The 16,443-nt window shown below is 45.2% G+C and overlaps 1 protein-coding gene across 2 annotated transcripts; it reads right to left on the bottom strand.

The window, feature by feature from the left end:
- On the bottom strand, window positions 1-12,553 carry SDCBP (syndecan binding protein). 2 transcript variants are annotated; one of them, XM_015855616.1, is made up of 9 exons: window positions 12,422-12,553; window positions 8,221-8,286; window positions 6,947-7,025; window positions 4,654-4,753; window positions 3,615-3,773; window positions 3,050-3,225; window positions 1,772-1,943; window positions 1,161-1,252; window positions 1-717 (listed from the first exon to the last, which is right to left on the bottom strand). In XM_015855616.1, exons 4-9 carry the CDS (start codon window positions 4,714-4,716, stop codon window positions 663-665), a joined length of 717 nt encoding a protein of 238 aa, XP_015711102.1. In that variant the 5' UTR covers window positions 4,717-4,753; window positions 6,947-7,025; window positions 8,221-8,286; window positions 12,422-12,553; the 3' UTR covers window positions 1-662. The 2 variants fall into 2 exon arrangements, with proteins under 2 accessions (XP_015711102.1, XP_015711103.1); XM_015855617.2 differs by having other exon boundaries at window positions 6,937-7,025; window positions 12,422-12,552.
- Window positions 12,554-16,443: the final 3,890 nt, after the last annotated feature.

The raw sequence follows: 16,443 nt of genomic DNA, 5'->3' as shown, positions 1-16,443 counted from the left end.
TAAAGTTCTGATCATTTATTGTCATTACTTCTGAATCCTTAAGAACTTGGTTAAGGCGAGAGATAAGCACATTAGTTACAATTTGTATAACAAGTAATAAAAAGATTTGATTATCTGTACACTACATTTCATTACACTTAATGAGTGATGCCTTCAGCTATATTCAGCCTAGCTGGCATTCATGTGTAAACAGTATTTACTAGAACAAAAAATAAGCTACTACTAGCCATACTTGTAAAGCACTACCTCAAATCTACTCTTGCAAACAGAAAGCAGTAAAAATACTTGTTTTCTTAAACATACAAAGCGCAGCATTGCCCTAGTTAACAACACTTAACTTTGCAAGTTACATCTGGTTCCTTCGGTCGCATGGCTTTATCATAGTAGTAAACTAAGGAAGAGACTTATGAAAAGAAGTCCTAACATAATTGGAATTTCACATTTGTCAAGCATATAAGGCTACAAGTCTTACAGTTTGCAGATAAACAAGATATGTTGAACTGTAACATTCCCAGCCATGACAGATGCAAGTGCTTGACACAGCCTAACTTCTCCTGGCCTCCAAAAAGGCTCATGTGCAGAAGAAAGAAATCACTGAGTATAACAGGCCAAGTTGAGCGGAATTGTCATTATATGTGTACACACACATGCACGGGGGAAGCTTAGACTTCAGGAACAGAGTGATCCATGAGGCTTTTCATGATGCTTGTTGCCATCCTAAAGAAAAGGAGAAGGTGCTCAGTTGTGCAAGACAGAGGCGGAAGTCTAAAAAGACTGACTGATTGTTGTATCTTTGTGGTTGCTATCTCTAATTAAATATACAGGCCTCCCACACCATTAGAAACTGTTTTAGTTACAAGGTAACGAAGAATTGTATTTCAAAGCACTAAAACTATGCTTAGAAGAGGGTTTTTGAAGTAAAGAAAAAGCAAAGGAGCACCACTGCCATGGGAACAGCTCGAAAACAGAACCAAAATAGCCCAGTCTGATGCAAGTCATTGGATGATGCACGTTTTCCGACTTCCCCATCTTAACCAGACTTTCTGTCAAGCTTGTTCTCATGGCAAGACCAAGTTACTTTTTATTTAACCTGCGAAAGCCAGTAGTTGTCAACTTGAGTATAATTAACACTGCGGCTGCTTTGGTCAGTTGTTACCTACCTCTTTATTATATACTCGTAAATACTTGAGGGCATGATGGTAATTGTCACTACACTTCCAGCTGTTGCCAAGATGTCTGCAATCTGAGGGTCCTGTTATGGAACAAGAAATCATATGAGCGACATCACTCAAAATGACTGATAATGCAGAGTTCAGGAGCTCCTTCCAGACACGTTCAGAGGTGCACAGCTCCCTACTTCAGGGTTTTAACCTTCAGGGCTAATCACTAACCCACAGCACCAATCAATACCAATCAATAGGCATCTGTGGAGTTTTCTTAACAGGAACTGCCTGGAGAAGGGCTACAGGCATCCTACTACAACTTGACATAGGATGGCAGAGGGAACATTACTTACATTTTGCCAGTAAAGTTAAAGACTAACGACAGAGGGCAAAGTGTAACAGGTACATACAGAGAGGAAGAGGAGTTTCCCCATTAACAGCAAAGACACCTTGAAACAGGCGTTTCCCATAACATTACGGATCAAGGTACCTCATTATTTGGTTGTTTTATAAACATTAAGGAATATACCATCTCCCCCTCTGCAAAATACGGTTACTGCACAGAAAAATAGGTGCTCCCTACATCGACCACGCAGTCCTTATCTTACCTTCAATCCAATTACATTCTGGCCATTAATTTCACAGATGTTGTGCTCTGTAAGAAGTCCATTTCTCGCAGCAGAGCTGTCTTTCACTATTGACGTTATTTTTCCATTCTTGAATATGAATCCAACGTGCCCTGTGCTGTCCTTATGCATAGTAATGATACGTTCAAAAGGCCTGTAAGAAATAAAGCAATTGTAAAGTGCAAAAACACATTTGCAGTTTGCTGAATCACAGGAAGAACTACACGCTATTTCAGTTCCTGTGACTCACAAGAAGTTCATACGGCTGAAGTACGGCTCACTCAGAATACAATGAAAAGCAATCAGGTTTAGTTTCATTTTGTGAATAGTTGCTATTTTAATCTCTTCTTTCCACAGCAAAAAGTCACATTCCACACATAAGCTTGTTTCTAAACCTGATGTTTTCCCTTTTCTATAGACATTCCCCCCTCTAAATTAATAATAAACTACATATCAAAACATCCAACCACCCAAACAGCCATTCAAACATACAAGTGTTACCAGGTAGCTGACACTGCAGGCCACCTTAGTCCAGGTGTAGGTTAAGAAGTCAGATAGAGAAACGGTACGCAGCATGGAAATTTACTATCACTGCATTTTAGTTTAACACAATAGAAGTCTTATGCTGCCATTGGGGTCAACCTTCATTCTCAAATTGTAACACTGAAAGAGCTTCTGAAGGTCTGCTCAGTCACACTGTGTATCATAGAATCATAGAATTACCCAGGCTGGAAAAGACCTAGAAGATCATCCAGTCCAACCATTACCAATACTTCCCAGCTAAATCATATTCCTCAACACCACATCCAAATGTTTCTTGAACACTCCCATGGTCGGTGACTCCACCACCTCCCTGGGCAGTGCATTCCAATGCCTGACTACCCTTTCTGAGAAGAAATACTTCCTAATGTTCAGCCTGAATCTCCTCTGGTGCAGCTTAAAACCATTCCCTCTAGTTCCATCACTGATTACACGAGAGAAGAGGCCAACCCCCAGCTCACTACAACCTCCCTTCAGGAAGTTATAGAGAGCAATAAGGTCTCCCCTGAGCCTCCTCTTCTCCAGGCTGAACAATCCCAGCTACCTCAGCCTCTCCTCATACAGCCTGTGCTCCAGACCCCTCATCAGTTTTGTAGCCCTCCTCTGGACGCGTTCCAGTGCCTGAATGTCTTTCTTGCAGTGAGGGGCCCAAAACTGAACACAGTACTTGAGGCGCGGCCTACATGTCACCCATCTTGGAATTCCTGCAGTGAGCCTTACCTGTCCCGAACGATCATTGAAATCCTCTCCCCAGAAGCCTGTTTCAGCACTTTATGTGCTTTATCAGAACTCCATCCTGCACAGTTGTCACCGTTGATCTGCAGAACTTGGTCCCCAAACCGTAGACCAGCCAGAGACGCTGGAGAGTTTGCTTGTACTAATTGGACAAATATTCCCTACAAAGAAAGGGGCAGGGTGAAAGCAAAAAAAGAAGTCTGAGCAACCGATCATACTGACTAGTACTAAATTCTCCTATCTTTGTGTGTAGTTGACTAAGAACTCCTGCACAAGACAGTCTATAAGTAGATTCAGAAATGGATCAGCAGTGCTAGGAGCTCCACAACAGTCTTCCCCTCTTACTCAGTCTCATTAGTTTTCAACTTTCTACCAATTATGAATTGTTAGACTGCTACAACAGGTAAAAAACAAACAATAACTGGTAGAACAACAAAACCTAATGCTGCTAATTCTTAGTCAAAGTACCCCAAAACCCAGATAGAGCAGGTCAATACATGGCATAGATCACTCCTGATTTCTCCTGGCAAAAGCAAGCTGCTGTACTTACGTTGTCAACAGACTTCAGGCGAAGTCCAATTTTTCCATCTTGATCTTTACACAAAATTGTTTCACGGATGCCTTGCTTAATTTCTGCTCTGCGAATTCCAATATCATTTCCAGTCACTGGAGCTACCATATAATTAGCAGGTGATCGTGTTACCAGTTGCTGATTAAAACAAAAACCAGACAACTTAGTTCAGGTGATTAAAAACAATTAAATCATAACACCAGCTCTTTTCTATCTCCCTCCAAAAAGTAAATCATAAAACCATAGAATGACCCGGGCTGGAAGGGACCTCAAGAATTATGAAGTTCCAACCCCCCTGCCTGGCAGGGCCACCAAACATACACATTTACTAGATCAGGTTGCCCAGGGCCCCGTCCAACCTGGTCTTGAACACCTCCAAGGACGAGGGCAATCCACAACCTCCCTGGGCAGTCTGTTCCAGGTGCCTAACCATTCTCCTCTACGTGAACACTTCCCTACATCCAACCTAAATCTTCCTTCTTTTTAACTTAAAACCATTTTCCTGTGTCTCGCTACTGTCAGCCCTTTCAAGAGTTGACTCCCTCCTGGGTGTAAGTTCCCTTCAGGTATTGAAAGGCTGCAATGAGGTCACCCCGCACCTTCTCTCTCTAGGCTGAACAAGCCAGCTCCCAGCCTGTCTTCACAGGGGAGGTGCTCCAGTCCCGTGTCCATCTTCGTGGCCTCCTCTGACCCTTTCAAATCTTCTTATGTCATTTCTTGTACTGAGGGCTCCACACCTGGACACAAGTACGTCCAAGATGGGGCATCACAAGAGCAGAGTAAGAGGGGAACCACCTCCTGTCCCTGCTGGCCACCCTCTCCTGATGGAGCCCAGGATACCGTTTGCATATACGCTGCTTAGTTTACAAGTGGAAGAAAAAATGACTTATTCTTACAAAGCAGCATTAATCAGTTAATTGTAGTACTTAAGACAAATAATAGCCCACTATGTAGAATGCTAGATAAACATTTCACCTTTATACTTGTGGTTACTGAAACATAATTGACTGGTACTTACACTCTGAGGCTGAGCAACTGGCAAGTTTCTCTGCACCTCTTCCTCACTGAGGCTCAGACCCATGTACTGAGAAAGTTCTGGTATAACCTGGGGTACAAGCCTATGAGAGGAGAAACATGAAATTAATATACTTGTCAGTTTAACAGAACAGCATACTATTCATGCATATTAACTGAAATCTTGTGATACTGTAACATATTTTATTTGAGAATTACAATGGAAAACAAGTGAACAGTGCAAAGGGTATTCATGGAAACAACAGGCATTTTGTCTGGAAAAATTCTCCATGGGAAAGTCACACACACACACACACACACACACAGAAGTTGAATACAATGTTCTTCTCAAGCAAGTTGCTACCATTCATAGAATCACGGAATTACCCAGGTTGGACAAGACCTTGAAGATCATCAAGTCCAACAGCAGCCTAACCAGTACCCCAACTCTAACAACCCTACACTAAATCAATATAAACTAAGCACAAATATCCCTGAGCACCTCATCCAACGGCTCTTAACACATCCAGGGATGGCAATTCACCCACCTCCCTGGGGAGCCTATTCCAGTACCTAACTACCCTTTCTGTAAAGAAGTTCTTCCTAATATCAAACCTAAACTCGCCCTGGCGCAACTTGAGGCCATTTCCCCTCATCCTGTCACTTGTCACTAGTGAGAAGAGTTCTCTCATAGTTCCACTGGATGTCTTTTTATAGTCATGCTGCTCACACCAACAGAGAAAGAAACCATGGCCCTTGATATGAAGAAAAATAATTATTTCAAAATTGGTTTAGCGATACCAATCAGTAAAGCCTTTAATGACTGTTCCTTCTGTGGCTGCCTTCTGCTTGCATTTCAAGCCCTTAGGAATGAAAGCTGTAAGTGATTTTGGCAACACCTTATTTTTCTCTTTTGTTCTTCATCAAAAGATAACACTGCAGAATGCACCTTGTTGGCTGTATTACATTCCAATTCAAAATAGGAGAGAGCACTCCAAACAACACAAAACACCCAGCATCTCTCAATAACTATAACCTACAATCTCCTGCCTCCAACAGGACTGAGGGAGTCCCTGTGGGTTTGGCACGTCCTAGAAATTGTCAATACGTCCCAACAAAATGGTGATCTAATAATTTCCCTGCAGGGATGGTTGTCTACGTCCCAAGGCATAGGTAAACCAGGTTGCCCAAGGAGGCTGTGGATGCCCCATCCCAGGAGACATTCAAGGCCAGGCTGGATGTGGCTCTGGGCAGCCTGGTCTGGTGGTTGGCGACCCTGCACATAGCAGGGGGATTGAAATTGGATGATCACTGATATCCTTTTCAACCCAGACCGTTCTATGTTTCTATGATTTCTCAGCCATACACAACATCCAAAGAATGTGCAGACAAGCTGATGTCAAAATACATCATTTGATAAGCAATATGAAAGGCACAGAAGTTGCAGTGGAATACAAACGCCAAGCATCAGAAAGGATGCTACTAAAAAGGGATTAATAATGCAAATTTCCATCTGATCTGATGATGCCAGCTCAGGTAAGATCTTCAGTTCCTTCTGGTCCAATTCACCTTCCCGGATCTAAGGTGGGTCTCTGATGAGCTAAATAAATTCCAGCCTTAAAATTGCTTAGATCACACCAGCTCCAAGTGTGAAACTGGAGACAAAGGTGCACCCACCAAGCCTTAGTACCTGCTCTATCAGCATTCTTGACTGCTCTTCCAGCACTGTAGCTGGTCATGCTAGTTACAGATTTTCAGGCATATCTGTGCATCTTTGTGGGTGCACATCAGCATGGGGATAAAAAGGTGAAATGAGACTGACATCTTCAGGCCCATTGTGTTTTCCAACATATGTTTTTACCCCAAAAGCTGCAGAAAGCACAATATTGTTGAAGTTCCATGTTTCTGGGCACTTCTCTATTAACAGATTTGTGTCTGCTTGTTTCCAAGCAAGTTCATATGCTCCAGAGGAAAGATGCAGTGGAATAGGTTCCCCAGGGAGGTGGTTGAGTCACCATCCCTGGATGTGTTTAAGAGCCATTTGGATGCAGTGCTCAGAGATATGATTTAGCAGAGGGTTGTTAGGGTACTATGGTTAGGCTGAGGTTGGATTTGATGATCCTTGAGGTCTTTTCCAACCTGAATAATTCCATGATTCCATGATGCTCAGATTCATGCTGCAGTCTGAAGTTTACAAACATGTGACAAGTAAGTATATGCAAGTGGCTGAGGTGAAAATCAAGGAGAGATCAAAGGGTCCCAACAACATGAGCATACTATGCAGCACATGACCTTACCTCCATCATGAGGAACAGGACCAGAAGCTTCAGACAAGATTGCTGGATTAGCTGGGTTTGAAGAGAAGGCAGTCTGAGCCTAAAGGGATGGAAACTCACACATGTTACTATAGGTCTTTCTTGTATAAGAGATCTTTGTTACATAGCCAGTAGACCAAGTATTCTTCTTAATGTGCTAATTACCACTACTCTTCAAGCACTGAAGTCAATCATTTTCTTTGAAGTATTTAACACAATACGCGGCAGTGTTATCATACCGCTTCAACAAGAAGTCATACCTTCCTCAGAGACAGAGCTATGCTAATAACACAGGAAGGCTTCACCATCAGCATCAGTTCCAGTTTTGTCATTAAGCAAATAGAAGAGACTTTTAAAGTAAGCCAATTCCCTTTCTTCTCACGGTATCAGAGCTGCTTCTTTCTTAGCCTTTAGCATCCACAAACAGTTGAAAACATTACCTTACAGAGTCCTACTATTATGCAGGACAGAAACAGCCACCTTAACATTGCTACTGATGTTAAAAGTAAAAGGTGTGGTTAAGTTTCAGAACAGCGAAACACAGTGCCAAACAGGACGCATAAATCACCAAATTCAACACGCTGACCGAATTACTGAGTGTTTTTTAAGGAAATAATGCTTAAAAATAGAAGATTTCATAGTCCTGTTCTCTCCAGGAAGTTACGTTTAAGAAGTTTCAGAGCAAAAGTGACTCATTATTTAGTCTCCAACTCAAACTCTGTACAGTAAGAACAGGGTTTTGTTTTGTTTTTTACAATTCCCTCCCCCGCCACACACTCCAGTTTTCCTTTTAATCATACTGAATTGCTGAGGACACAGTGCATCCTTCAGTACTAGCAGAGAAATACCCTATTTCCATTACCACATTGGTTGCAAAAGTTAAACAGTGAAGAGTTTTTAGTTATAGTGTTTAAACACTGGCAGCTGGTCATTAAAAGGCTGAGGGAGCATATAATATAATCAGCTGCAGGCAGGGTTGGGTTTTGTTTTTAAATCAAAGTTTACTGTCACCTGACTGTATCTTCACCTCAGGATAATGCAGGGCACATGGAGCTGAACAAAGAAATCCCAACACTGCCTACAGTTCCAAAGGTCCTTCCCCACACAGAGAAATGCAGGTGAGACTGACGCACTTTACCTTTTCCTTTTCAGAGACTGTAAAATACATAATATAGTAGCAGTTCTCCCCTCCCCGTCTTAAACAGAAACAGGATCATTACTGTTACCAAAACCAACTTTATGAAAGCCTGCCATACCTGAATAACTTTGTCCACCTTCAGATCTTCTAGGGAAGGATAGAGAGACATGTTGATGCAGCCTCACTGGGTTGGAAAAAGAAAAAGGAAGGGTTAGCCATCCAGTACTTGCCTAGCATTACAGCTTAAAACAGAAACGAAAGAGAAAGCAGACAAAGCACTAAATAAGCAAGTCGCGACCTGTAAACTTTAGCACTACAGATACAAAGCACTGAAGACAAATTTCATTAAGACTAACAGTTTCATCTGTTATCACTATTAGCCTATGTATAATAGGCTTTGCTTACTCGGTGCTGTTAAATGTTGCAGCCATGAGAAAGCCTGCACAGAGAACAGCTTCACAGGAAGTATTGCAACAATGATGAGGATTAAGATGGAAACCTAATTATATTCCATCTCCCAAGTAGGACAGTAATTCACATGCAACTGAGGAAAACAGTCCAGAAGTTTTCACACTATCTAAAGGCTTTTATCATTTCTAACACTCCTATCAAGAAGTCACTCACAGAATGACCCGGGTTGGAAGGGACCTCAAGGATCATGTAGTTCCAACCCCCCTGCCTGGCAGGGCCACCAAACATACACCTTTACTAGATCAGGTTGCCCAGGGTCCCGTCCAACCTGGTCTTGAACACCTCCAAGGACGGGGCATCCACAACCTCCCTGGGCAGCCTGTTCCAGGGCCTAACCACTCTCCTAGTGAAGAACTTCCCCCTAACATCCAACCTAAATCTTCCCTCTTTTAACTTAAAACCATTTCCCCTAGTCCTGCTATTGTCAGCCCTTTCAAAGAGTTTACTCCCCTCCTGGGTGTAAGTTCCCTTCAGGTATTGAAAGGCTGCAATGAGGTCAAGTCACTCGAGAGAACTGGCTTCCTGCGTCCATTTGTACCATATTAAAGAGAAGCAACAGACCACGAACCACCCAGACCTAGTCAGCAGTGGGTTTTGAAATCCACAGACTTCAGCCTGCCTCCCTCATGTGATGAGGAGAGAGCCCTGTGACAGCATAACAGGAAGCACTGAAATAAAAACACTTCGCGTGATCTTGGAAGGCACGTAGCCCTGTGTGATCTGAGCCACAGAGGCTTTAGAAAATTCCACTTTTGAGAAATCCTTTGCTCAGATTCTCACCGAGGTCAACAGAATGTTGCAGAAGAGTAGTTAAGGCAGTTCACCACAGGAAAGGATAGAAACAGAACGTAAGAACATGATAAAGCTTTGAAAATTAAAACGTGGCACAGAAAACATGAACGCAGTTAACAGAGGCACTATGAAATGCTTCTGGTTGGGAGATTAATTCTCCCATCCAAAGATAAGTTAGAGGTCCTGATTTGTGCAAGACTGAAAGAGACCACTACATAGAATTACCCAGGTTGGAAAAGACCTTGAAGATCATCAAATCCAACCGCAGCCTAACCAGTACCCGAACTCTAACAACCCTTCACTAAATCATATCCCTGAGCACCACATCCAAACAGCTCTTAAACACAACCAGGGATGGTGATTCAACCACCTCCCTGGGGAGCCTATTCCAGTACCTAACTACCCTTTCTGTAAAGAAGTTCTTCCTAATATCCAACCTAAACATAAATCCTTGAGCTGCTGCTTCTTTACACGCAGACGCTGGGTTGATTTAAACAAACTAAAGATGATTAATTGCTGCAGTAACATAATAGATGTCTCTTCACATAACATTAATGACATCAACTGCTTTTCTACTTGCTCAGCAGAGCGCCCAGCAGCTCCAGTATCATGTCACACTACAATTAACATTTCCAAAGGGAGCCCAAAGCGGGACAAAGATCTAAACTACCCCAACAGAAGTGGCCACGCGTTTAGCATTATTTGCAACTGATAGTTTTTGTCAGGTCATTGCAAACAAACGAAATAGAATTGAGACCCAGAAACATTAAAAATTAAACAGATGCATTTAACGACAGTGTAAAACTTCATTTTAATGCAGCATTGACCTGAATGCCATCAATGCAAATGCTTTTGCTCCATCAAAAAGAACAGCATATGCAAGCCAAAGCCTAGCACAACGCACGCTCAGGTAAGCAGTCCCCAGCCACCTCGTTCTGCTGCTAAAAGCATAGAATGGCTTAGACTGGAAGAGATATTAAAGATCATACAGTTCCATTCCCCTGCAGTGGGCAGGAGCAGACAAGGACATCCATCCCACCTGACCTTGAGTGCCTCCAGGGATGGGGAAATCACAGCTTCTTTGGGCAGCCGTACCTCACTGCCCTCAGAGAGACAAATTTCTTCCCTATCATCTAACTTAAATCTCCCCTTGTTTATTTTAGAGTTCTATCTGCAGTAAAGCTACACAGAGCATCGTATTCACAGCAGCACAGACTGCACTCAGAGCCCATTGTAGCATCTGATGGGTCTCTGGTTCTGGCCATCATTCCATATCATCCCACTTCCAGCTGGGCCATCTCCCTACAGTCCACTCTCACCCTGCATAGCGATCACCAGTAACACCCATCACAGGCTATCACCTCAAAATTGCTCCTCATACTTTCATATTGGCTCTCCAGGCACCAAAGAAACCCCTCCAGAAGCTGACCCTGCTACTTCACCACCACTCAAGGCCACCTCCCTTCCCAACTGGAAACTTGCAAACCCTCGGGTGTGTCACAGCTCCCAATGAGTTGCCCTGCCAGCTTCCTTCTCCAAATCTCACTGGATGCTATTTTTGGTTTTCCAATAAATAACTGGAATAACGGTCACTGCTAACTGCATTCTTATCTCCTTACATACCAGCTTTGTTGCTCTTACAAAAAAAGGAGCGTTTTCTATTTCCACACAGGCTTTTCTAACAGTTAAATACGCACCCAACGTCTCATTAGGCAACATGAGATGCCCTGAAGTACTGTATTTAGTTCAAAACACAAACATTTAACAGCTACCATCATCGTCAGGGACCGCCGGGAACCTCAGGAAGAACCCATAAGTGACTCATAGCAATAATAAGCCTGAACACAAAGTCTGGGCAGCCACTGGAACGGCTTCAGACAGGAGCTGGGGAGCGGTTACCACACAGCGGGAGCTGCTCACCTCCCGTCCTCCCTCAGGAGCCTACATTGGCAGCAGAACCATTATCCGGTTGTTTACAGGTTCCTACAGCACATTAAGAACATATATATTAAGCTGAGGCTTTCATGAAAAGCACAAAAGCAAAAAAGGAAAGAAGAAATCCCTGTTTCCAAGTATCCTCAGGCCAGAAGGTCCTTCAGCAGGATGCCTGGCCAAGCAGATCCTATTGACCAAGGGCAGCGCCCAGCCAACAGGCAGCACTCGTGACACTCAGGCTGTGTGCAGGGAGTCCTGTAGGTAAGAGCAATCTGCTGACATGCAGGTTTGCATGAAGAACAACGGGCAGCCCAACACACTCCTTGGGTTGGAATCCACAGAGCTGAACGCACCCTGAGATCTAGCTAATGTCTGATCTGTGGCTATCACTGTCTCTGAAAGAGGCAGCTGGCAGTACCAGGAGCTGGAGTGGGGTGAGTAAAGGTAACTGGTGCCTGTGGCCACAAAACAAGCACTTGAATAGCAGCTTTGGCTTTCGGAACTGCTCGAAAGTTGTGAGGTTAAGTTTCTTCTCCAAACTTAGGAGTCACTTCCCGAAGGTCGGGTTGAGACAGCAGGAAAAGGCAGCAGCTGTTTTGCAAGCTGTGACCTCCACTAATCACACGGCGTTTTCCTGCTGATACCACCTAATTGGCCTCCGAGCGTTGCCCTCCTTACAGAGCAAAACTCGGGAAGGTGCTGCCTCCATTTCAGAGCTGAGGAAGGGCTCACCTTCCCACAAAGGCAAAACACATCCGTTCCACCTCCGGATCCCAACAGAAAGCGATACGAACGCCCAACCCCCAGGCTGAGGGGCAGGGGGGCTGACTGGGAATCAAGCCATACGCCGGGGACCCGCAGTCTGAACGGGAAGGAGCAGCACCCCAAAACCTCGAACACAAAGCAGAGAACAGCTACCAACGCACACAGCGTTCATTTCCTCACAGTGTGAGGAGGGGGCTCCTATCGGCAGACATACAATCCGGAGCCCCACGAAATGGCTGCTCGGGGCGCAGAGGCAGCTCCCCGCCCCCTCCTCACACAGCGCCGAGGAAGTCACGCCGCCCCAGACCCACAAAAGGCAGCGGGAGGCCGCCAAAAGGGAAAGAGTTCCCCCGTACCTCCGGTCCTGCCGTCGAAGAAGGGGTCAGCGCACAGAAGAACCGCAGAACCCGCACAACTCTGAGCCGCGCCGCTATGAGGGGACCGGGGGCGGTGGTGGAGCTGGCCCGGCTCTGCGCATGCTCTGAGGGCGGGGCTGAGGGACACACAGGGTGTAGCCGTGGCAGAGAAGTTCTGTGCGAGTTAGAAAGGCTTCTGTACTTAATTGCCGTAATCCACACGTATTCTCTGTGTTTATAGCATTGATCTGTTTACCACAATGTTCCATCTTGAAAAATCCTTCTTCGCTATGGTCCCCGACTTGTTCATCAGACAGGCAACTAGATGTGCTGAGCTCCCTGAATCTTATCTCCAGTTGAGAAACCTGGGTGTTCAATGAAGGTATTTCACCTTTATTGAACCTTCCAGCCCCACAGGAGGAGACCAGCCCCTGCCTTCACAGAATCACAGAATGACCCGGGTTGGAAGGGACCTCAAGGATCATGTAGTTCCAACCCCCCTGCCTGGCAGGGCCACCAAACATACACTTTTACTAGATCAGGTTGCCCAGGGCCCCGTCCAACCTGGTCTTGAACACCTCCAAGGACGGGGCATCCACAACCTCCCTGGGCAGCCTGTTCCAGGGCCTAACCACTCTCCTAGTGAAGAACTTCCCCCTAACATCCAACCTAAATCTTTCCTCTTTCAACTTAAAACCATTTCCCCTAGTCCTGCTATTATCAGCCCTTTCAAAGAGTTTACTCCCCTCCTGGGAGTAAGTTCCCTTCAGGTATTGAAAGGCTGCAATGAGGTCACCCTGCAACCTTCTCTTCTCCAGGCTGAACAAACCCAGCTCCCTCAGCCTGTCCTCATAGGGGAGGTGCTCCAGCCCCCTGATCATCTTCGTGACCCTCCTCTGGACCCTTTCCAAAATCTCCATGTCTTTTTTGTACTGAGGGCTCCACACCTGGACACAGTACTCCAGATGGGGCCTCACAAGAGCCGAGTAGAGAGGGACAATCACCTCCCTATTCCTGCTGATCACCCCTCTCCTGATGGAGCCCAGGATCCCATTTGCTTTCCGAGCTGCCAGAGCGCACTGCTGGCTCATGTTAAGTCTCTCTGCCTCATGTTAAGTCTCTCATGTTAAGTCTCTGCCTTCAGCTCCTTCCTTCTGCCCTGCAGCTGCCGGCTTCTCCTCAGCCAGTCATGGCAGTGCTCAGGCCCTCCTGTGGGACACCTCAACTAGGCTCCAGCACAACTCAAATACTGCTTTTGTAGTGATGAATTTTCTATGTAGCCAAAAGTGAATTTTCACAGAAGTGCAGTGAAAAATTTACAATACTTACACCTCAGAAGGGGGTGTAGTGTTTTGTCCTGCAATGAGCCCCTTGCAGTGAAGCCCCATACTCAGGAGCACCAAGACCATGGTACTGCCTTTCTAGCACAGGGAGCTTGTTACTTGCTGATCTCTGCATTACTTCATCCCTTGTCATGATACTTTGAGAAGTCCTGCTCTCAAGGTGATAGCATTTGTCAGACTATGGTGATGCCCTAGCCAGGGCATTCAGCTCTGTATAGTCTGTTGTTTGTTCAGCTTGCTTTTTGTGCACCATCAAAAATCCAGGTTACGGGCAGTAGCTCCGATAATAAAGATTCATCTCATCACCTTCATCTCCAAGCTCCAACTTCACTAACAATTTGAAGACCAGTATGAGGATGTGGCCATGCTTAACAGATTTTAGAAGATCTCCCTTTCCAAGATTGCCACTGAGATGAGACTGGGGAGCCTGAAGGAGTCAGAGATAAAAGGCCCAAACTGCTCTTGATCAGTTCCTGAGCTACTTTCAAGAAGGGGTCCAAGACTGCATCTATTGTTTGAGCATAGTGGAAAAAATAGGGGAAGTTATTGGATGTTTGTTGAACTTAGAGCACCCAAGGACAATAGCGTGCTAATGTTTCCTTGTCAATATAATATTTCTTTTCTGTTTGTTTGGTTTTTTCCTTTTTCCTGGTCATGTGCCAGCTTTTAAAGAATAATGGATTGGTACCAGTCTCTGCAGCTGCAAAACTCTTAATAAAATAACGCCGAGTGGTTACCTCAAAATTCATATTTTTCCTTTGAAGCTGGGAACAAACTGTGCTTTTGTTCTTTTGTATGCTAGGAAATTCTCCACCCATTCAACAGTGAAACATGACAGACAATCACTGAAAGCATATACAAGTTGTGCAGGCAGCACCCCATCATTACTGGAAGAGGAATAATTGCTGTGGAGTGGTTCTGTTCCTGGGATAGTCGTGAGAGTATTAACTGGCCCTGTTCCAAGCTGGGTGCAATGAGCAAGGAGTAGCCTGACGTGTTGTTTGTACTTCTTGAACAAACCAGCCCCAAACCAACATACGTAACTGCTGCGTCAGGCTGGGCTGTACCAATTCACCTCTAGACTTCTTAAAGAAGAATTAAAGAAGACTGTCACCATCAATTTATGTTCTTTGTAGGTGAAATTACACCACGGGAACTTCACCAAGTTCAAGTGCTTAACATTAGAAGCTGAAGGAATTAGATCTGCCGAGGTCACTTTGTTTCTGACTGCCAAGCTACCTTCAGTGGATGGCATGACATATCATCCTGTTGTCCCCCACCATCTCACAGCTGGATGGTGCTCGGGCAATGCATGATTTTCCACTGCTCAGTTTGCAGTTTCATGCCTGATTTCCTGCCTGCTATTCAGACGGCTGTAGAGATGGAAATGCTAATGTTGTCACAGTCTTTCCTAAGTAACCCTCCAGTGTCTGACTGCTGTGCAAACAATTACCGATTTATTTTCTGTCCTAACTCTAAGGTATGGGCAGAGAGTCAAGGCACTTCACTCTAGTGTGCTCACATAGTGCATTATAACGAGCTTCCAGTTCTACAAACTTTTATTTCATGTACTGAGGATTGTTTATTAAATGGATACCTTCCTGCCCTCACTCTGGGCTGCGTGTGCCCGACACTCCTCCAAATGGCCTTCAGGGCTTCCTGCGGGGCAGCTGGAGACTGAGGAAAACACAATGGCTGCTTGTGAAGAGCCTGGCAGGAGGACTTGTTTATCACCTCTGTGAGAGCAAGGAGCAACACTCACCCCATTGCGGGAGCCTGGAGACACCCCAGGCCGTTACCCTTCCTCCCTGTGCATTAGACACCTCTGTGCCCCTACAGCAGGCAGAGCAGTGGTCGTGTGGGCTGCAGTCTCCTTAATGGGTGACCCTGAGGCCAGGAGGAGGTGGGAAGATGCCTTGGGGAAGCAGTGGTTGCTGGCCTCAGGTGAGAGGGTCTGCGCTTCTCCTGCACTCAGGCCACAAACAGGAGTTCCGTGGAAGGGGTTGAAATAAACCCCGCAGCTCTTCTCTGATATCTCTGTTACTTTGTTTTAGTGTTCTAAGCACTAGGAGCAGAGGCCAGGCATAGCAGAAATAAAGCATATATTTCGCAGTTTAACTGTCGGCACTGTTTGTTCAGGAATTCAGTGCTTTTATTCCTTTTTTCTCAATGTCTTTAACTGAGCGTGTTGTACAATCACATCAGACTGTCTAACTCAGGCAGGGGCCCTGGTCTCTGAATTAGGCAGCTCTGGTGAAATTCTGTATTCTTGATGAAGCATGACGCCAGACTGGAGGACTGCAGGCACGTCTGTCTGCCCTCAAAGTATGCAGACCACATAGCCTGGTGGGCCGTACCTCAGTGCTCTGCCTTTAATGGGTCACAGAGAAACACTGGAGCCAGCCAATAATGAAAGCATGGCCAGAATTCAGATAGGTTTGAGTACTGCCGCCCGAGAAGTGCCACTGCGACAACAAGGTACATCTTGCCGTGGAGAACACACTGAGTCTGCTAATGCAGAGCAGGAGTACTGGTGACATAAGGAAGCAGGAGCGTGGCTGCACGGATGGGAGTCTGCCATTTTGTCTTAAAACAGGCTGAGCGTAAATCTGATCAGACACCAGCCTTCAAGTTGGGATAGTTGAGGTGAGGCCAGCTACTCTTCTTTGTTATGGGAAC

Source organism: Coturnix japonica, chromosome 2, assembly GCF_001577835.2.
Source record: "Coturnix japonica isolate 7356 chromosome 2, Coturnix japonica 2.1, whole genome shotgun sequence".
In the NCBI taxonomy this organism is placed as follows: domain Eukaryota; kingdom Metazoa; phylum Chordata; class Aves; order Galliformes; family Phasianidae; genus Coturnix; species Coturnix japonica.
This window is presented reverse-complemented; position numbering and strand designations above follow the sequence as displayed.